General features: G+C 66.2%; 1 protein-coding gene and 1 long non-coding RNA gene across 2 annotated transcripts in view; one reads left to right on the forward strand and one right to left on the reverse strand.

Annotated features, from left to right (window-relative positions):
- Window positions 1-16,903, forward strand: part of Mtr (5-methyltetrahydrofolate-homocysteine methyltransferase) — a 46,216-nt gene extending 29,313 nt beyond the window's left edge. The window contains 14 exon segments of the mRNA XM_048367586.1: window positions 1,068-1,220; window positions 1,970-2,077; window positions 2,722-2,822; window positions 4,057-4,124; window positions 4,584-4,704; window positions 6,372-6,453; window positions 7,198-7,296; window positions 8,178-8,253; window positions 9,624-9,779; window positions 10,714-10,910; window positions 11,272-11,472; window positions 11,558-11,750; window positions 16,115-16,227; window positions 16,381-16,903. Of these exon segments, the coding sequence (XP_048223543.1) occupies window positions 1,068-1,220; window positions 1,970-2,077; window positions 2,722-2,822; window positions 4,057-4,124; window positions 4,584-4,704; window positions 6,372-6,453; window positions 7,198-7,296; window positions 8,178-8,253; window positions 9,624-9,779; window positions 10,714-10,910; window positions 11,272-11,472; window positions 11,558-11,750; window positions 16,115-16,227; window positions 16,381-16,467 (1,755 nt within the window). The 3' untranslated portion in view covers window positions 16,468-16,903.
- LOC125366865 lies at window positions 2,338-19,552 on the reverse strand. Its single transcript, XR_007213986.1, has 3 exons — window positions 19,419-19,552; window positions 4,473-4,479; window positions 2,338-2,347 (listed from the first exon to the last, which is right to left on the reverse strand). It is a non-coding gene; the product is annotated as an uncharacterized LOC125366865 (long non-coding RNA).
- Window positions 19,553-20,412: the final 860 nt, after the last annotated feature.

Below are 20,412 nucleotides of genomic sequence, written 5' to 3' on the forward strand. Positions count from 1 at the left end.
GCCCCCCACAGCCCGGCCCGAGTGCGCTCAGCGTGGGGCAGCCCCCCACAGCCCGGCCCGAGTGCGCTCAGCGTGGGGCAGCCCCCCACAGCCCGGCCGGAGTGCGCTCAGCGTGGGGCAGCCCCCCACAGCCCGGCCCGAGTGCGCTCAGCGTGGGGCAGCCCCCCACAGCCCGGCCCGAGTGCGCTCAGTGTGGGGCAGCCCCCCACAGCCCGGCCCGAGTGCGCTCAGCGTGGGGCAGCCCCCCACAGCCCGGCCCGAGTGCGCTCAGCGTGGGGCAGCCCCCCACAGCCCGGCCCGAGTGCGCTCAGCGTGGGGCAGCCCCCCACAGCCCGGCCCGAGTGTGCTCAGCGTGGGGCAGCCCCGCACATCCGAGTGTGCTCAGCGTGGGGCAGCCCCGCACATCCAAGTGTGCTCAGTATGGGGCAGCCCCGCACATCCGAGTATGCTCAGTCAGTGCAGGCTGCAGGAACCATCAGGCGTGTGCACCGGCTCTTGCGGGAGTTTGGGATTTTAGTCTCCTGGCCTCAGTTTCCCCATTTGTGGGTCTGGAAGACCCCAGAGTTCTTTCTGCCGAGTCCTGGACCTTTGCTCTGTGGCCTGGTCCCTCGCAGGGCTGGGGGGAGGAGGGCTGGACAGGCAGGGGAGGCGCCAGGCTTTTGAACTTCACTCCGCCCAGTATGTTATGCTGAGAAAACGTACTGGGTCTCACGCGGGTGCTCGTTTAGCAGCGCACGGGGTGTGTGGGAGCCGGGCTGCACCAGGCACCCGCTGTAGCGTGCGTGGGCTTCACGCCCGCTCCCCACGGCACACCGCCGCACCGGGGAGGCTGGCTACGCACTCGCCATGGGGGTCTGAAGGATGCCCAGGGTCGGCGGGGGAGGCGGGCCCGTTCCCTGTGCGAGCGAGGAAAGGGAAGCCTCCCGAGTCGCCAGCGGAGCCATGGCCCCGGCTCTGGACTCCCTCTCCCTAGTAACCCGGGCTTCGGCGTTGCTCTGGCTCACTCTTCGTTGGCTGTTTGGGGTAAGCCAGTTCTCCATGGTTTTCCCCCGCTTTCTCTTGGGCAGGGCATTGAGAAGCATATTATCGAGGACACCGAGGAGGCCAGGCTGAGCCAGGACAAATACCCCCGGCCTCTGAATATCATCGAAGGGCCCCTGATGAACGGCATGAAAGTTGTGGGTGATCTTTTTGGAGCCGGAAAAATGTTTCTACCTCAGGTTGGGAAAAATTTGCTTGATGGGATCTTCTCTGTTTCTCTCAGAAAGGAGTTTGCCTGTTGTTCCCAGGTTTCATTTTGGGCAAGGGCTCAGGACATTCCCTGGCCCTTCCTTCTCTGCGGGGATTTAGGAGTCACGCCTAGCAAACATGGAATGAAGTGTGGCGTGGAGCTTCGACCTCACAGGAGCTCTTTGTCTCACCCGCTGTGTGTTCTGACACGCTGTAACGCCTTTAGCTCAAGAGTACCATCCGCGGGGCAAGAGGAAGGAGGCGTAGTAGAGGGGTGAACTTGATCCATGTGCATTATGTGCACGTATACAAAGACCATACGTATCGTGAAACTCCTCTGTACAGTTAATATACACAAAAATTCTTTTTTCTGTATTGCTCTAAAGAATAAAATAAAGCTCAGTGTTACTGTGAAGTTGACGTAGAATTCAGCCTGACAAGCTATGTTCATCTTTGGGACATACTTGGAAAAAAATAACTGACAAATATAGCTTGTGAAATGACACGCTTCAAGTCAAGTAGAGCTCTTCACTGAAATTGCAGCACTTCCCGCTAGTCTCTGAGGCAGGCGAGAGCTTAGTTCAGGGGGCTGGAGTGTGGAGACGGAGGGCGCAGCGGAGGGGCTTGAGCAGAGGCCGGACCGGCAGCAGCTCGCGGGCCGACGGCACGTTTGCATTCTGGTCCCGTGTTCCTCCTGCCCTGTGGCCCACGCTGGCGTCCCCTCGCTGCTGCTCCGCAGGTCATCAAGTCGGCTCGGGTGATGAAGAAGGCCGTGGGCCACCTCATCCCCTTCATGGAGAAAGAGCGAGAAGAAAGCAGAGCGCTCAATGGCACTGTGGAGGAAGAGGCAAGTGGTTCTGTCCCGGCCCAGGGTCCCCTGCAGGAGCTGGCCCGGCAGACTCCTGGGGAGTCACCCCGAGGCTCCCTCGCCCGCTACAGAATGCCCTGGGGCGTTGTTCGGAATGTGCTCTAGGAAGTTAAGGAGGACACTAGGCCCCTGCTCACGGGACTGTCCCAGAACCCGAGGGGCCTCTTCAGCTAGCCACAGTCCCTCCTCGTCCTCCTTAACCTTTCCTCCCTGTGCGTGGAGGGAGGCGCTGTCCACTTGCCCCCAGCCCTTCCCTGCTTTAGTCATTTTTGCATTGATGCTACCTGGGCTTGGCCTCAGACCAAGGTCGTCCTCCCTTTCCTTCCTCCTGGCTGGCACTGCGGGCTGGCGCCACCCTGCTGGCACTCCCCTGGGGGCAGTTAGCAGTAACGTCGCTGGGCAGTGTTAGGGTGCAGGAGGCCTGGTCTTGGTTGACGCCCTTGCGCTTCCCAGCAGGCCTGCTTTGAGTGGCTGGAGCGCGCCAAGTCGCGAGGCACTGGCCTGGTTCCCGTGGCGGGCCTGTCTGCGAGGAGGTCGTGCTTGTGTGCGTTCCTTTCCCGCAGCCCCTGCCTGGCTGAGCAGGCTGTCGTCCCTAACGGCTGCGCGCCGGCCTTGCCTTCCAGGACCCCTACCAAGGCACCATCGTGCTGGCCACCGTGAAGGGGGACGTCCACGACATCGGCAAGAACATAGTGGGCGTGGTCCTGGGCTGCAATAACTTCAGGTGAGTGAGGGCCCCGCTCGGCCAGCCCCCCCCCCACCCCACGAGCCCTGCTTCAACAGGACAGGGTTTGGTTTGTCTGTCTGTGCTAGAACTCAGAGCTGTAGCTTTTTTGCTCAAGGCTAGAGCTCTACCACTTGAGCCACAGGTCAATTTCCAGCTCATTCATTGGTGGTTCATTGGAGATGAGTCTCCAATGGCGTTGAGCCTCGATTCTCAGACCTCAGCCTGCTGAATTGCTAGGATTGCAGGCGTGAGCGGAGGAGTCCAGCAGTGGACGGTTCTTTACCAGGGTCGGAAGGAGGGCGTGGCCGCGGGTGGCAGAGGTGGCTTTTACTTTTACCCGCCGTGTTCTTACACTGCTCGCTGTGAGCCCAGCTTTTTGAACAAGTTAGTAATTACGTGTCTAGAAAGAGGAAGGCCAGGGCCAGGAGGCTTCCTGGGGATGGGTGCTGGCGGTTGGACACAGGGACAGGGACTTGCTGTGTAGCTCAGGCTGGCTTGGAACTCAGTGTCCTCCACACTGGATGCTTGTGCTTGTGCTTCTGCCTCCTCGGTATTGAGGCCATGGAGGCGGGCCACCATGCCAAGCAAACGCCCACGTTCTTTTTACAAAACCAGTGACTTGCACTAGCCCTACTAGAGGCAAACAGAGGCGACTGAGGGGCTTCTGACTCGGTATATTTTGAAGAGCAGCCTTTCAGGAGTTTTTTAAAGTGGAATCTGCCACCAGCTATCAGCACCCGTGGGAAACTGGCTGGAGCCCTGGGCTGGCTGGGCACTGCCACCTAGTGGCGGGGTGGGTGAATTGCAGGGGCAGTGGTCTAAACTTGGAGATTACAGTAGCACAGGCGGTGCACCGGGAGAGTGGTAGCTGGCACCCCAGCATGGGCGGACCTGCCGCGCCCCCTTAGCCAGGGCCTTCCAGCCGGCTCGTGGCGCTGGACCTCCGTGGCGCTGTCTCTGCCTGAGAGCCCTTGGCACGGCGCTAAGGTAATTCCTTCACCACTCAAATCTGGGGTGCTCCCATAGCCCTTGGGCAGAGGCTGGCCGGAGCGACGGGCACGTGGCCTGCGCCTCCTGCGTGGCGAGGTGGTGCTGGCCAGTGCTCCGCGCCCATTCTAGCGAGTCCCGGGTGACGTGAGAGCAGCGCGCCGTGGCAGAAATCGCCGCTCACTGCAGCTTTGACCCTCACGGGCTGTGGGTCACGTCCTCCCGTCTCTTTTCTGTGCCTCAGAGTTATTGATTTAGGCGTCATGACTCCCTGCGACAAGATCCTGAAAGCTGCCCTTGACCACAAAGCAGGTGAGGAGTCCCTCAGCACCCCCCCCTTCCCGGTGGGGCACTGCCGCCGTGGCCTCTTTTACGGGGCTTGGGAGAGGTGCACAAGTGGCATTGTAGCTCTCCAGAGATCAGAGATGGCACCAGACAGGCTGGGTCTGGTAGATTCCTGTCCTATGTGCACCTGCTGGTTTTACCCTTTTGAACACTGTGATGTGGCCAAGTCTGAGATATGAACTAGAGAGATCGTCTACTGTCCAACTTGCTATCACCAGAAGGTGATCACAACTTTCAGTTACAAACCTTGTTTGCAACCCCAAACAGAGTCTTTCAGTCAGAAAAGATGCCTTCCATTTAGAACTGGCCGTTCACACCAGTTCTTGCGTTTTGGTGACAGCTTTAAAAAGGATGTTTCATTCTTTTTCTGTGATCCTCTTTCTCATTGTCCTTTTTTCCCCCCTTCTTTTTAAAACATAATAACAGACATAATCGGCCTCTCAGGCCTCATCACTCCTTCCTTGGATGAGATGATTTTTGTGGCCAAGGAGATGGAGAGGCTAGCGATCAAGATCCCGCTGTTGATCGGCGGCGCCACCACATCAAGGTGAGTCTCGCCCGTGAGCCGTGGGCTCGCCTTTGGGTCTCTGACGCGCTCGTCTTCACAAGCAGCATGAAAGCCCTCTGCTTCCGCGCATGCTCGGCACGTGTGTATCGACTCGGTCCGCTTCACGCGGGCCAGAGCACTGCGGAGTGCACTGCAGGCGCGCGCCTACCCCTTCTTCCATTAGCTCACGTTATCTTAACCCTCACGCGTGGAATCCTCACTCAGTGAGCTGTCACCTCTGGAAATCACACTGAGTGGAAAGCTTCGTTTTGGGTGCTCGGGCGTCCTGGTTCTCTCTGCACGCCGTCTGCGCCTCGCCGGGTTGCGGCCTGTGTTTCCCGCAGGATCGCTAGAGGTGTGTTCATTTGCCCCGGAGCTTGCTGTCTGGAGGAGAAGATGATAATTGAATGTGCCCGGTGCCGTTTTCAGACGGGGGATGCTCTTGATCCTTGTCCTCCAGCGCACGGCAGGCGTGTGGCAGGGCCTTGGGGTCGGGACGCCCCTGGGCTCCGGGCCGGCTCCCCGCAGCGGCTCGCCACCTGCCTCCCGGGGTGCTGTCCCCTGCTGCCTCCTGCCCGGCTGCCCTTGCCGTCCAGTCCTGGCTTAAGGCTTTGCTCTTTTTTCCAGTTACTTAGCAGAAGCAAGATGAAGGTGTTGATCCTGTTTCACTGTGGCTCAATTGTTTTAGGGACCTGCAGGAGGAGCCTAACAGAAACACTCACACCGTGTTGCATTTTTAATACTTCTTGACTTGCTATTTTATTTTCTTGTGGGCCGTGAGGCTGGGACTCGGGGCCTGGGTGCTGTCTCTGAGCTCTTTTGCTCGAGGCCAGTGCTCCTCCCGCCGCCACCAGAGCCACGGCGCCACTTCCGGTTCCGGGGTGGCTCATTGGAGACGAGAGTCCCACGGGGACTTTGCTGCCCGGGCCGGCTTCCAGCCGCGATCCTAGGGTCTCAGGGTCTGTGCCTGGCTCACCTCCTCTCTCATCGCGTGCATTCCGCCACGCATCAGCAGACCCGGGGCCTGCACCTCTGCTGGACACGCAGCTCCCTGGGCCGCCCGCCTCGCTCTTGGGTTCACTCGGTGGTGTGAAGTGTTAGCGCTTGCGTTCACTCGGTGGTGTGAAGTGTTAGTGCTTGCGTTCACTCGGTGGTGTGAAGTGTTAGTGCTTGCGTTCACTCGGTGGTGTGAAGTGTTAGCGCTTGCTTGTTCTTCACGCACATGTTGCCAGTAGGGACTTGGTGCTTTTATCTGTTTTATTTCGTGTCGAGTTTCGGGTCTGGGGTTCCTTATTCACGAGCAAGGGAGGGAGCGGCAGCGGGGTGCTGTGTCCCCAGTTCATGTGGAGCCCAGCAGACCTGCGGGCGCAGTGTGACTGCCCAGGGCTCCTCCTCCCTAGGGGCCCCGGGCTGCGAGGAGCTCGCCCGCCCTGTGGGCAGAGCGCCGGGGACAAGGCTCCCCCACCTGAGCTGATAGACTCACGCCACCTCACCGCGTGCTCCCGCGTGGGGGCGGACATACTCATTCTCGCCTGACGAGGGGAATGGGCGGCTCCGCACTGTTAAGTAGGAACATGGCACCCATGGGAACACGCGCTGGCTGATGGCTCTGACGAGGGCTGTGTAGCAGCGGGTGGGGAGCTCTTCCTCCTGGCCTTTCTTTCCAGAACCCACACTGCAGTGAAAATAGCCCCCCGGTACAGCGCACCTGTGATCCACGTCCTGGATGCGTCCAAGAGTGTGGTGGTGGTAAGTGTGCCCTGCACTCCCGCACACCCCACCCCGCGACTCCAGATGCTCTCTAGGGTTTGGTCCCACTGGGCAGCCAGCCAGGCGAGAAATGCCCAGTTTTTGAAGTGGCTCAAGCACAAGTCAGGTGACAAATCAGGTGACTGCTGGTGACTCTGCCGGAGCCCGGGTGTAATTGGTTTAGGTTGGTTGTTGGCCCACGTCGTTGGATCTAACTGGAATGAAGACGGGGCAAGGGCATGTGCTAACAATCATCCATTGTATTTGGAAGGTTCTGGAAAGACCTGGGAAACCAGAGTCAGGTCTGAGGACTCCCTTGCTTTCTTTTCTCCTGTAATAAAAGGCAAGGCATACCAATATTTCTTTTAAACTACAAAAAAAGTTTTCGACTTTTTCTTTTTCATTGTGCGGCTGCTGCCGTGGAAAGTAAACATAAATGAAGGAAAACGACAGGCAGGGTTTGGCCGGGATAGCGGGAAGCCCGGGACGGACCGAATGCTTGGGGAAAGGCTTGCCCTGGCTCGTCGTGGAGTGGCCATGGCAAAGCTCAGGCAGGAGCGCCCTGGCCTTTGGCAGTTAACTGGAGATAAGAATGTCATGAACTTTCCTCCCCGGCTGGCTTTGAACCAGGATCTGCAGATCCCAGCCTCCTGAGTAGTTGAGATTGCACGTGAACCGCTGGCGCCTGGCTATGGCGTGGATTTTAATCTGCTCACAGCGATTGAACTTTATTTCGTGTTTCAGTGTTCTCAGCTGTTAGATGAAAATCTGAAGGATGAGTACTTTGAGGAAATCATGGAAGAATATGAAGACATTAGACAGGACCATTATGAATCTCTCAAGGTAGGTACTGGAGCCAGGGTTGATTGTTTGGGACATAAAGTGACCCGAGTTTTGTGTAACGTCAGTAACTGTTTTGGGGTGATCTTTTCAGAGAAAGCTTGGTTCGTAGTTCAAATCCCATGCACTCCTAGGTCCCCAATAATTTTTGGTTATATTAAAATGAGTTTTAATTCTGACATGGTGGCGCATGCCTATACTCCCAGGACTTCAAAGGCTGAGGCAGGAGGTTTGTGAGTTCAGGGTCAGCTTAGGCTACAGAGTGCAACCCTGTCTCAAGAAAAGAATAGATTCATCCAAACATGCTGGGTTTCCAGTACGTCTCCTGCTCTGCTAGAGTCCAGTTGTAAGAACGAATAAAACAGGAAACAGGAGCTAAGTGACGTCCCGCGGGGATATTCAGAGCTCCTTGGTCTTGAGGGAAGAACGGATGTGAAAGCGCAAGCGTGGTTCAGGACCGGCGGGAGCCTCTCTCCCTAATGGCCTAACTCTGCCCGCTGTGCAGAAGAACCTTCCAGGCACTCTCCAGTTAGCTGCAGGGGCTCCACCATTACCCTCTGGAAGTCAGCGGGGCGCACACAGCACGAGGAGGAGCTGGTCTTGTGCGAGGTGCTTGGGAGCCCCAGATGCTCTGCCCTCTCCTGGGGTTGGCCCTCGGGGAGGGCGACGGCAGGCCGGCTCACGGCAGGGCGCGCACCCTGCCCACCCCGAGGGCCCCGCGCCGGGCCGGGGCGATCTCCCGGGCTCCTGCCAACCGGGGGGCGTACGGGACGAGGAGGAAGAGCTTTGCGGCCTAAGGACTTGTGTTTGGGAACACTCATTGTCATTACGCGCAGAGCTTCTAGAGGTGGGAAAACTCAGTGACTTTTCACCCCTTTCAACAGGAGAGGAAATACTTACCATTGAGTCAAGCCAGAAAAAATGGCTTCCACATCGACTGGCTGTCGGAGCCTCACCCAGGTCGGTGGATGTTGCTGGCGACAGCAACCGGCTGTGTGTGGGGCGATGTCTGCGGTGTTTGGCTGCCGTGAAAGCAGCTCTTCGTGTGCGTGCGTGCGTGTGTGTGTGTGTGTTAATGAGGCAGCCTGGTGACTGGAAGGGAAGGAAGGAGGTCCCAGCTCTTTCTAGGAGGGCCTGTCGTGTGCCAGAGCTTGCTGAGCCCCCCCCCACCCCCCCCCCCCCGCTCTATAAGGACTGGGGCCGCCATCTCCATTTCAATGAGAAGGGACTGAGTTTGGGGTGATGACTGGGGAGGGCGCTAGGATTTCCCCTGGGACTCTCAACCCCTGGCCCCTCCACCCTGGGCCCCAGAGCTCCTTCCTGGTGGAGACTCAGCGCCGGAGCCCCAGTGTTCACACTCCGCTGCTGCCTGGATGCTTCCCTTCTCCACATTCCTTGTGTTTAGATGCTGCTGCTGCATCTTCCTCCTCCCCCCCTCCCCTTCCCCTCCTCCCCTCCTCTCCCCTCCTCTCCCCTCCTCTCCCCTCCTCTCCCCTCCTCTCCCCTCCTCCTCCTCCTCCTCCTCCTTTCTCCTTCTCCTCCTTTTTACCGTCTAGCTACCTTTCTTCCTCAGAGAGGTATTCCTGAGGGAATGACACGTGCACGCTGTTTTGACAAGCTCAGCGAGGCCATGAGGTGCGAATGGGAAACCGAGACAGGGTGAATAGGGCTTTTATTAATTGAATCCATATTTCCCAGGTAATGTCTCAGCTCAGGTCCCATTGCTCAGGATGGCTGTGCCCCACCTGATTAAGTTGGGAATGGAGGTGTGCTGGTTTTCATTTGGTTCCCGTGAGTTCAGCGTGGGTTCGTAGAACAATCCAGCTCGGGGCTGAGGAGCGGGGCGTCTGCCAGCAGGGCTCCCGGCTCCGATGCGCGGCGAGCCCGTCTTCCTGCCCCCTCCGTGAGCTGACGGGGTGAAGCGAGGTAGTGCGTGCCCAGCTCTGAAGGACTGGAAGCCCCTGTAGCCGCGCTGTCCTCTGCCCTTTACCCTTCACTGTGAAGCTGGGCATTCGGGAACGCTCATTTGGCCCGAGCCAGACAGCTGAAGTGTGCTTTGCAGGAAGGTTCCAGGAAGGCCTGGGCGGGGCACGGAGCCCGGCCGTGGCGGGGACGCTTTCTGCCGGGCTGTGGTGTCCTGGTGGGAAGTGGTCGGGAAGCCTGGTGTGGGAAGCAGGCATCTGAGAGCGGCTTCCGCACCCCCTTCCTCTCACCTTTTGCTTCCCCGACACCTGGGTGTACCCCGGCTGTCTGGTCCGGTCTCACCCTGGCCTGGGGGCGCTCGGCGTGGCTCTGGACCGTTGCTGACAGCTGCTGTACCCTCCCCCCAGTGAAGCCCACCTTCCTTGGCACCCGGGTCTTCGAGGACTACGACCTGCGGAAGCTGGTGGACTACATCGACTGGAAGCCTTTCTTTGATGTGTGGCAGCTCCGGGGCAAGTACCCCAACCGAGGCTTCCCCAAGATATTTCAGGACAAGACAGTGGGTGCGTCTGCGCGCGGGCTGCAGGGGTGATGGGGGGCGGCGCGTGGGCGTGCCGGGCCGCTGCCCGCCTTCCGGATGCCTCTACGCGGGTGGCGGTCCTTAGCACCCTGGCCAGGTGTGTCGTGCGAGCGTGTTTATCCACACGGGTTACGCGCTGGGCCCTGTGGACACTGAGGACAAACAGGAGGCCATGAGATCCTGGCCCGTCCTCCGTGCGGCCGGCCGCGGCCGGGGGCGCGGATGGGCAGAGCGGGCTTCCTGGAGGAGGTGGGGATCCAGGGCCTGGGGGTGAGTGGTGGGCGGAACGAAAGGACGAGCGCCGTGCTCGGAGCACTCGGGATTTGGGGGGACACGAGTGAGTCGGCTCTCACCTCCCGTTCTCAAATCCAGCTCATCCCCGACCCCACCCCGAGACAGGACCACAGGGAAGGCGTTGGGGTGGTCAGGGCGTGGCCAGAGCACAGGGGGTGGAGGTGGCCCCTGGACGTCCGGGGGGTGCCGGGGAGCCTGTGTTAGCTGCTCCCAGGGCCCAGCCCTGGGGAGGCGGCAGGGTCTCTGCGCGGCGAGCGCTCAGCCTCCCAGAGGGTCAGCCGTGGAGACCGGGGGGCGGCTGGGCCCTGGAGCCCACGGGGAGCTGCGGCCGCTTAGGAGGAGGAGGGCGGCCTGTGCCCCAGGGCTGCGTGCGTGCGTGCGTGCGTGCGCGCGCACGCGCACGCGGGGCTGCTGGGAGCTCACGGCGCTCTGCCCTCCCGCTGCTTTGGCTCGAGTTGTGGCGCTGGCTCTCGGGGTTCGCGCGACCCGGCAGCCCCTGGCCCTTCTCCCTGACGCAGAGCCCGGGGCAAAGCCGGGGCTGAGGCGAGGCGGGGAGGCGCTTCGGAGCGAAGCCTTCTGCGCACCGTGAGCACCTCTAAGCGAGTTCTCCGTCTTCCCGACAGGCGAGGAGGCCAGGAAGGTGTACGACGACGCCCGGGCCATGCTGGACGTCCTGATCGCCGGGCGGAAGCTGCAGGCCCGCGGCGTGGTGGGCTTCTGGCCCGCGCAGAGCGCGCAGGACGACATCCACCTGTACGCCGAGGGGGCGGAGCCCCGCGCCTCGGAGCCCGTCGCCACCTTCCACGGCCTGCGGCAGCAGGTGCGCGGGGGAGTCGGGGAGGGGGCGCCCCGACGGGCCCGGGCACCGGGCGGACGATGGAGAGGCGCTGGCACCCCGGGGGTCTCCCCCGCCCTCCGCCTCCCAGCCTCCCCCAGGGCACTGGCGAACAACAAGCACTCGTGCAGCACCCTCAAGGGGGGCGGGGGGGCAGGTGTGTGCCTCCGGGCCGTCCTTTGGCTCTCTTGCCCCCCTTTGCTGGGGTCAGAGGGACTCCTCCGCACGCCCCCCACCCCCGCCCCCAGCTGGGAGGAGGCAGACCGGCTTCTCACGCGGGCCCTTGTGGCTGCCGAGGCGCCAGGGCGGCGCTCACCGCCCCTCCGCCCGCCGCCCGGGCTCGCAGGCCGAGAAGGACCCCGCGGGCGCGGACCCGTACCTCTGCCTGTCCGACTTCGTGGCGCCGCTGCACTCGGGCGTGCCCGACTACCTGGGGCTGTTCGCCGTGGCGTGCTTCGGCGTGGAGGAGCTGAGCAAGGCCCACGAGGAGCAGGGCGACGACTACTGCAGCATCATGGTCAAGGCGCTGGGGGACCGGCTGGCCGAGGTAGGGCGCCGGCGGGCGCGGGGGGCCGACGGCGGGGGGAGGGGGGACCCCGACTCGGCCTGAGCCGCGTCTGCCCGGTCCGCAGGCCTTCGCCGAGGAGCTGCACGCGCGAGTGCGGCGGGAGCTGTGGGGCTACGGCAGCGGCGAGCAGCTGGGCCCCGCCGACCTGCGCCGGCTCCGCTTCCGCGGCATCCGGCCCGCGCCCGGCTACCCCAGCCAGCCCGACCACACGGAGAAGCTCACCATGTGGCGCCTGGCCGGCGTCGAGCAGGCCACGGGTGCGTCTCGGCCTCCTCCTCGCCGCCTCGCGCGGCGCCGTCTCCCTGTTACCCTGTGCAGCGGCACCGCAGCCTTCCCAGCCCATCTCCCTGCTCCTCCCGCGCGGGGGTTGCTTGTCTGTCATGGTGCGGCCGCACCGTCCAGCCCTCCCCCGGGGCCCGCGCTCTGGTGTGGGGCCGCAGCCCTCCCCCGGGGCCCGCTCAGTGTGGGGCCGCAGCCCTCCCCCGGGGCCCGCGCTCTGGAGTGGGGCCGCAGCCCTCCCCCGGGGCCCGCTCAGTGTGGGGCCGCAGCCCTCCCCCGGGGCCCGCGCTCTGGTGTGGGGCCGCAGCCCTCCCCCGGGGCCCGCTCTGGTGTGGGGCCGCAGCCCTCCCCCGGGGCCCGAGCTCTGGTGTGGGGCCGCAGCCCTCCCCCGGGGCCCGCGCTCAGTGTGAGGCCGCAGCCCTCCCCCAGGCCTGCGCTCTGGTGTGGGGCCGCAGCCCTCCCCCGGGGCCCGCGCTCTGGTGTGGGGCCGCAGCCCTCCCCCGGGGCCCGCGCTCTGGAGTGGGGCCGCAGCCCTCCCCCGGGGCCCGCGCTCTGGTGTGGGGCCGCAGCCCTCCCCCGGGGCCCGCGCTCTGGTGTGGGGCCGCAGCCCTCCCCCGGGGCCCGCGCTCTGGAGTGGGGCCGCAGCCCTCCCCCGGGGCCCGCGCTCTGGTGTGGGGCCGCAGCCCTCCCCCGGGGCCCGCGCTCTGGTGTGGGGCCGCAGCCCTCCCCGGGGGCCCGCTCAGTGTGGGGCCGCAGCCCTCCCCCGGGGCCCGCTCTGGTGTGGGGCCGCAGCCCTCCCCCGGGGCCCGAGCTCTGGTGTGGGGCCGCAGCCCTCCCCCGGGGCCCGCTCAGTGTGGGGCCGCAGCCCTCCCCCGGGGCCCGCTCTGGTGTGGGGCCGCAGCCCTCCCCCGGGGCCCGAGCTCTGGTGTGGGGCCGCAGCCCTCCCCCGGGGCCCGCGCTCTGGTGTGGGGCCGCAGCCCTCCCCGGGGGCCCGCTCAGTGTGGGGCCGCAGCCCTCCCCCGGGGCCCGCTCAGTGTGGGGCCGCAGCCCTCCCCCGGGGCCCGAGCTCTGGAGTGGGGCCGCAGCCCTCCCCCGGGGCCCGCGCTCTGGTGTGGGGCCGCAGCCCTCCCCCGGGGCCCACGCTCGGTGTGGGGCCGCAGCCCTCCCCCGGGGCCCGCGCTCTGGTGTGGGGCCGCAGCCCTCCCCCGGGGCCCGCGCTCGGTGTGGGGCCGCAGCCCTCCCCCGGGGCCCGCTCAGTGTGGGGCCGCAGCCCTCCCCCGGGGCCCGAGCTCTGGAGTGGGGCCGCAGCCCTCCCCCGGGGCCCGCTCAGTGTGGGGCCGCAGCCCTCCCCCGGGGCCCGCTCTGGTGTGGGGCCGCAGCCCTCCCCCGGGGCCCGCTCAGTGTGGGGCCGCAGCCCTCCCCCGGGGCCCGCTCAGTGTGGGGCCGCAGCCCTCCCCCGGGGCCCGAGCTCTGGTGTGGGGCCGCAGCCCTCCCCCGGGGCCCGCTCAGTGTGGGGCCGCAGCCCTCCCCCGGGGCCCGCGCTCTGGAGTGGGGCCGCAGCCCTCCCCCGGGGCCCGCGCTCGGTGTGGGGCCGCAGCCCTCCCCCGGGGCCCGCGCTCTGGTGTGGGGCCGCAGCCCTCCCCCGGGGCCCGCGCTCTGGTGTGGGGCCGCAGCCCTCCCCCGGGGCCCGCGCTCGGTGTGGGGCCGCAGCCCTCCCCCGGGGCCCGCTCAGTGTGGGGCCGCAGCCCTCCCCCGGGGCCCGAGCTCTGGAGTGGGGCCGCAGCCCTCCCCCGGGGCCCGCGCTCTGGTGTGGGGCCGAAGCCCTCCCCGGGGGCCCGCTCAGTGTGGGGCCGCAGCCCTCCCCCGGGGCCCGCTCAGTGTGGGGCCGCAGCCCTCCCCCGGGGCCCGAGCTCTGGAGTGGGGCCGCAGCCCTCCCCCGGGGCCCGCGCTCTGGTGTGGGGCCGCAGCCCTCCCCCGGGGCCCGCGCTCTGGTGTGGGGCCGCAGCCCTCCCCCGGGGCCCGCTCTGTGTGGGGCCGCAGCCCTCCCCCGGGGCCCGCTCTGGTGTGGGGCCGCAGCCCTCCCCCGGGGCCCGCGCTCTGGTGTGGGGCCGAAGCCCTCCCCGGGGGCCCGCTCAGTGTGGGGCCGCAGCCCTCCCCCGGGGCCCGCTCAGTGTGGGGCCGCAGCCCTCCCCCGGGGCCCGAGCTCTGGAGTGGGGCCGCAGCCCTCCCCCGGGGCCCGCGCTCGGTGTGGGGCCGCAGCCCTCCCCCGGGGCCCGCTCAGTGTGGGGCCGCAGCCCTCCCCCGGGGCCCGAGCTCTGGAGTGGGGCCGCAGCCCTCCCCCGGGGCCCGCTCAGTGTGGGGCCGCAGCCCTCCCCCGGGGCCCGCTCAGTGTGGGGCCGCAGCCCTCCCCCGGGGCCCGCTCAGTGTGGGGCCGCAGCCCTCCCCCGGGGCCCGCTCAGTGTGGGGCCGCAGCCCTCCCCCGGGGCCCGCTCAGTGTGGGGCCGCAGCCCTCCCCCGGGGCCCGCGCTCTGGAGTGGGGCCGCAGCCCTCCCCCGGGGCCCGCGCTCGGTGTGGGGCCGCAGCCCTCCCCCGGGGCCCGCGCTCTGGTGTGGGGCCGCAGCCCTCCCCCGGGGCCCACGCTCGGTGTGGGGCCGCAGCCCTCCCCCGGGGCCCACGCTCGGTGTGGGGCCGCAGCCCTCCCCCGGGGCCCGCGCTCGGTGTGGGGCCGCAGCCCTCCCCCGGGGCCCGCGCTCTGGAGTGGGGCCGCAGCCCTCCCCCGGGGCCCGCGCTCGGTGTGGGGCCGCAGCCCTCCCCCGGGGCCCGCTCAGTGTGGGGCCGCAGCCCTCCCCCGGGGCCCGAGCTCTGGAGTGGGGCCGCAGCCCTCCCCCGGGGCCCGCTCAGTGTGGGGCCGCAGCCCTCCCCCGGGGCCCGCTCTGGTGTGGGGCCGCAGCCCTCCCCCGGGGCCCGCTCAGTGTGGGGCCGCAGCCCTCCCCCGGGGCCCGCGCTCTGGTGTGGGGCCGCAGCCCTCCCCCGGGGCCCGCGCTCTGGTGTGGGGCCGCAGCCCTCCCCCGGGGCCCGAGCTCTGGTGTGGGGCCGCAGCCCTCCCCCGGGGCCCGCTCAGTGTGGGGCCGCAGCCCTCCCCCGGGGCCCGCTCTGGTGTGGGGCCGCAGCCCTCCCCCGGGGCCCGCGCTCTGGTGTGGGGCCGAAGCCCTCCCCGGGGGCCCGCTCAGTGTGGGGCCGCAGCCCTCCCCCGGGGCCCGCTCAGTGTGGGGCCGCAGCCCTCCCCCGGGGCCCGCGCTCTGGAGTGGGGCCGCAGCCCTCCCCCGGGGCCCGCGCTCTGGTGTGGGGCCGCAGCCCTCCCCCGGGGCCCGCTCAGTGTGGGGCCGCAGCCCTCCCCCGGGGCCCGCTCTGGTGTGGGGCCGCAGCCCTCCCCCGGGGCCCGCTCAGTGTGGGGCCGCAGCCCTCCCCCGGGGCCCGCTCAGTGTGGGGCCGCAGCCCTCCCCCGGGGCCCGCTCAGTGTGGGGCCGCAGCCCTCCCCCGGGGCCCGCTCAGTGTGGGGCCGCAGCCCTCCCCCGGGGCCCGCTCAGTGTGGGGCCGCAGCCCTCCCCCGGGGCCCGCGCTCTGGAGTGGGGCCGCAGCCCTCCCCCGGGGCCCGCTCTGGTGTGGGGCCGCAGCCCTCCCCCGGGGCCCGCTCAGTGTGGGGCCGCAGCCCTCCCCCGGGGCCCGCTCTGGTGTGGGGCCGCAGCCCTCCCCCGGGGCCCGCTCAGTGTGGGGCCGCAGCCCTCCCCCGGGGCCCACGCTCGGTGTGGGGCCGCAGCCCTCCCCCGGGGCCCGCGCTCTGGTGTGGGGCCGCAGCCCTCCCCCGGGGCCCGAGCTCTGGTGTGGGGCCGCAGCCCTCCCCCGGGGCCCGCGCTAGGTTTGAGAGCCGCCCGCCCGGGCTGCACCGGTGACGCTGGCGGCCCCGTCGCCTCGGGCTCCCGGCTGCGTCCTTGGCTCTCGCTCACGCGTCCTGGAATGGCGATTCCCCTCGCTTGTCTCACGCTGCCTCACGGAAGGGCCTGGAAGCCGGCAGGAGTCCTTTCCGCGTGGCGTCCCGGTCCCCCCCCCCCCCCCCCCCGGGCAGCGTGGCCCGGGGTTCTAGGCCCGCGTTGTAGGTGCCGTGCGTGGCGTGCGGCGAGCCGAAGCCCGCTGTCAGCTGGCGACGCCCGCGCGTCCGGAGCCCTTGTCGCAGGCCGTGTGCGGTGGCGCCGAGGGAGGCGCTTGCTGCTCTCCCCGGAGGCGGGGTCCCCTCCCCCCCGCTGAGCCAGGCGGCCCGGGTGCATGCTCTCCGTGCTCTCCGCAGGCATTCGGCTGACCGAGTCCCTGGCCATGGCCCCCGCCGCCGCCGTGTCCGGCCTCTACTTCTCCAGCCCGCACTCCAAGTACTTCTCCGTGGGGAAGATCTCCAAGGACCAGGTGAGGCCGCGGGCCCCCCCTCCATGGTGTCGAGGGCGGGGGGGGGGGTGGAGAGGACGCCGCCTCCCCTGAGCCGGCGCGGGGCGGTGGTGCTCGTGGGAGCGGCGGGTCGCCCCGGCCCCCGTGAGCGCCCACTGTGCCTCCGTCCCGCAGATCGCGGATTACGCGCGGAGGAAGAGCATGCCCGAGGCCGAGGCGGAGCGCTGGCTGGGGCCCATTTTGGGATACGACGTGGACTAACTGCCTCTCGCCTTCCTGCTCGCTGGCCTCAGGAGGCTGGGCCCCCGAGGGCCTCAGGAAGGGCAGCGAGGAACTGGGCCATCCCGCCCGGCCGCACCCCGGCTTCCGCTGGGGGGGGGCCTGCGGGCGCTGGTTGGGCGGGGCTACCTCCCCCCCCTTCCACTTCCAGTGGAGGAGGGAGGAGTGGGGGCTCCCTGGAGACGGGTCTGCATTTCAAAGCGGCTCAGCTAGCTGTGTTCCACTGTTGCCTTGGACCTAGATGGGCACCCCCCAAAGAACCCCGAAACTCCGTTGTGCAGAGAAAGGTGTAGAAAACTGTGGAAAGGCGCCACTGTGAGAAATGGGGCATTCCCATCCAAATGGTTCCCATAGCACACTCTTGACAGGGAAGAAAGCATCCCCCCCCCCTCTCTCTTTTTCTCTCCCTCCCTCACTCTCTCCTAGGGCTTGAACTCAGGGCCTGGGCACTGTCCCGGAGCGCCCCTTTGCTCGAGGCCAGCCCTCTATCACTTGAGCCGCAGCGCCGCTCCTGGCCTCTTAGAAGTTGGTTGGAGACGAGTCGTGGCCTCGCCCGCCGGGCTGGCTTCAGACTGCGATCCGCACACCCCGCCTCCTGCGTAGCCAGGGCTGCGGGGCTGAATCACCTGGCCCAGACCCACCCCTGCCTTTAAAGCCACCTGCAAACGGAGGACGACACTGACAGTCGTTTCGTTCTCATTGACCTGGGGTGCAGATGACAGCAGATGAGTGTCAGACACACAGGAGGTGCTTCCTGGGAGCTGTTGTAGAGTTCTAGAACTTTCCACCCTCAGGTTCCGCACCCTGCGCTGCTCACCCAAAGAGCAGCGTGGAGGTGGTGAGAGGCTGGCTCGTGGGGAGAAGCCCCGCATGGAGGTGGTGAGAGGCTGGCCCGTGGGGAGAAGCCCCGCGCGTGGAGGTGGTGAGAGGCTGGCTCGAGGGGAGAAGCCCCGCGCGTGGAGGTGGTGAGAGGCTGGCTCGAGGGGAGAAGCCCCGCGCGTGGAGGTGGTGAGAGGCTGGCTCGAGGGGAGAAGCCCCGCGCGTGGAGGTGGTGAGAGGCTGGCTCGAGGGGAGAAGCCCCGCGCGTGGAGGTGGTGAGAGGCTGGCTCGAGGGGAGAAGCCCCGCGTGGAGGTGGTGAGAGGCTGGCTCGAGGGGAGAAGCCCCGCGCGTGGAGGAGCGGCTGCTGCGGGGCTCTTCTGGGTCCCCGCGCCTGTGCTTGCGCACTGTTGGGACTTGGTGCTGTGTGGGATGAAGCCCTCCCTCCCCAAGTGTGCACGGAGGCGTGTCACGGGTGGAAGGAGGGGGCGTCTGGCAGGCGTCCGCGTGAACCTGCGGCGTGGTGCGGCCTGCGCGGTTCACTGCGCGCGGGGTGAGGCTCGGTTCTTCCGCGTGCGTGACTCGCGCGGCACGAGCCCGGGCTCGCTTCACGTGGGAGCCGTCCTTCCCGTCCCCGCGCGCGGCGCTGTCTCGGCTTGGGGCGCGCGCTCTGGTGCCTCGTCTGTCGCCTCCGGGCGTCCAGTCCCGGGCAGGCGCTGCTTCCCGTGCAGACAAAACGGCGTGCGCGCTCAGGGCCTGCCGTCCCTCCTCCGCCGCCCTCGGGGCGCAGGGGGCAGCGCAGGGCCTCGCACGCACGCGCGGCGCTCCGCGTTCACGGCCACTCCTGCGGGTCTCGCCCTCTGCAGAAGGGCCCGGTGCCGCTGCCTGCCCCGCTGCGGGCGCGGCGGGTGCGCTGGCCAGCGCTCGGCCTCTCGAGCCGCGGCCGGGACCGCCTGCCTGCCTTCCGGCGCGCACGGCGCCCGCTGCCTTCTCCCTGAACCCCAGTGAAGGGAGGGGCGTGCGGGCGGGCGGGGGGGGGATTTTGAATCTTGCCACCGGTGGCCTCTGAGCCTCAGCGCTCCCTCCAGTGGGTTTCCGTCTCGTGTCCGTCTCTTTGAAGCTCTTCTTCGCTCCTCCGTGTGTCCTTACCCCGCGCCGCCCTCGACCTCACTCCTGTGCTTCATTTTCTACGTCTGTGGTCATTTCTTGGCCGTTCTCTGCGCTCCCTGTCTCTGTCCGCTTAAATGCTGTGCCCTAAGCGTCTGTCGTTAGTCCCCTCCTAGCCTGCAGCTCCGGCGCGTGGTCTCCTCCCGTCAGTGCCCTGCCCGCCCCTTCCAGACGCCCTCCCAGCCCATCAGCCCACGAAGGGCGTGTGGGCGCCACGCACCCCACGCGTCTCCAGCCTCACCCCCGCTGCTCTTCTCATCCTCTCTCGGGCGTCCCTAAGAAGACGCTGCTTCCGCCCGGGCATCTGTGACAGTGACCTCAAGTCCACCTTCCTTTAGATGAGATACTGGTGGGAATATTCAGGAACAAATGACTGTGTTGCGAATAGGAATATGATCAGTCATACAGATACTCAGTCTCCCCAAATGGATGCCATTTCCCGCAGAAACTCAAGCTAGGGTTATGTCTGATATAAACGGATACTAAATTCGCAAGAGGTTGTAAAGGACCACGTGGTAGATGCTGTGGTAGGTGAGATTTAAGGCCCGGGCGCCGGTGGTAATCCTAGTAGCTACTCAGGAGGTTGAGATCTGAGGATAACGGTTCAAAGCCAGCCCAGGCAGGAAAGTCCAAGACTCTTCTCCAATTAACCGCTTGAAAACCAGAAGTGGTGCTTTGGCTCAAAGTAGTAGGGTGCTAGCCTTGAGCAGAAGAGCTCGGAAGAGCACCAGGCCCTGAGTTCAGACTCATAACCCGCACAAAGTTTAAGGTACTGACCTTAGGGAACATCAGGCTTGGAGGTGGCTTTCTGAGCAGTGGAACAGAACAGCCTAGAAGCCGGGTGATGCCCAGGGTGATTTTTGAGGCAGATTGGGGTGAAGGTCGGGCCGGCCCCAGGAGCAAGGCTAGCACAGTGGACTCAGTTTACTGCCCCCCCCCCCGACTCAACCACCAATTCTCAGTTTGTAAACGGTTTTGACACAGAAAGCAACGATCGTAAACGTTTTCGTGGGAAACCCATAGGGCAGGAGAGAGCGTTTGAGACACAAAGCACTAATCCTAACTCTACCCAAACGAAAGGACGCAAGCCACGCAAATGAGCGGTTTACACGAGAAGATGTGCCAGTGTGCGAAGACGCTCCCAATGACGCAGCTGTCAGGTTTCTAAGCAGAATCCACTGAAAAGTTCTACTTACTGTTTTAAGAAAGGCCATTTCCCCCGGGGCTGGGGAGCAGATGTCACGCAGCTCTGGGTACAGCGCGGTGGGGCTCGGCCCCCCGCCGGCCGGGCTTGCGCCCCTGGACCGGGGCCGGCTGCCGCCCCCCCCCCCCCCGCCCCGGCCGTGCAGGACTGCAGACCGCGGGACCTGCCTCGCTCCCAGCCACGTGCTCAGCCGAACCAGCGCTGCGGGCGGGGATGGGCAGCGCTGCCCCTGGTCATGCAGCCCGGTCTGTCTCCAGGGGATGGCTTTACGATCAGCTACGTCCACCCCGAAGCCCAGGCCGCCCCTCGCGGTGCGATGAGTGTCGCGGTTAGGTACGGTGGTTCACTTCGGTCACCCCACATACTTGGGGGGGGGGGCAGAGGACGGCGTGAGGCCGGCCCAGGAGAAAGCAGCCAGATCCCATCGCCAACACGGGAAGCCTGGCTCAAGTGCTAGAGGGCTCGTCTGGGCTTTGTGAGGCTCTGGTTCTCCCAGAATTTAGAAAATGAAAGTTCTGTGAGGCCTCATATGCTCTGCTACTTCTACTGAGCAGCATAAAAGACAAACCAAAGAGTATGATTTAAAACACTTTGAAAGAAAAAGAGGTTGAATGGCAAACCAAAATTTACCTTGGTGATTGCCTGTGGAAAGGAGAGAAGGAGCTGGAGAGAAGGGGGGGGGAGGACATGCTCGTCCTTGGGTGGAGGGTTGTGCTGTTTTCTGTATACTGTATTTTGC

The sequence above is a fragment of the Perognathus longimembris genome, chromosome 18, assembly GCF_023159225.1.
Source record: "Perognathus longimembris pacificus isolate PPM17 chromosome 18, ASM2315922v1, whole genome shotgun sequence".
NCBI classification, from domain to species: Eukaryota; Metazoa; Chordata; class Mammalia; order Rodentia; family Heteromyidae; genus Perognathus; species Perognathus longimembris.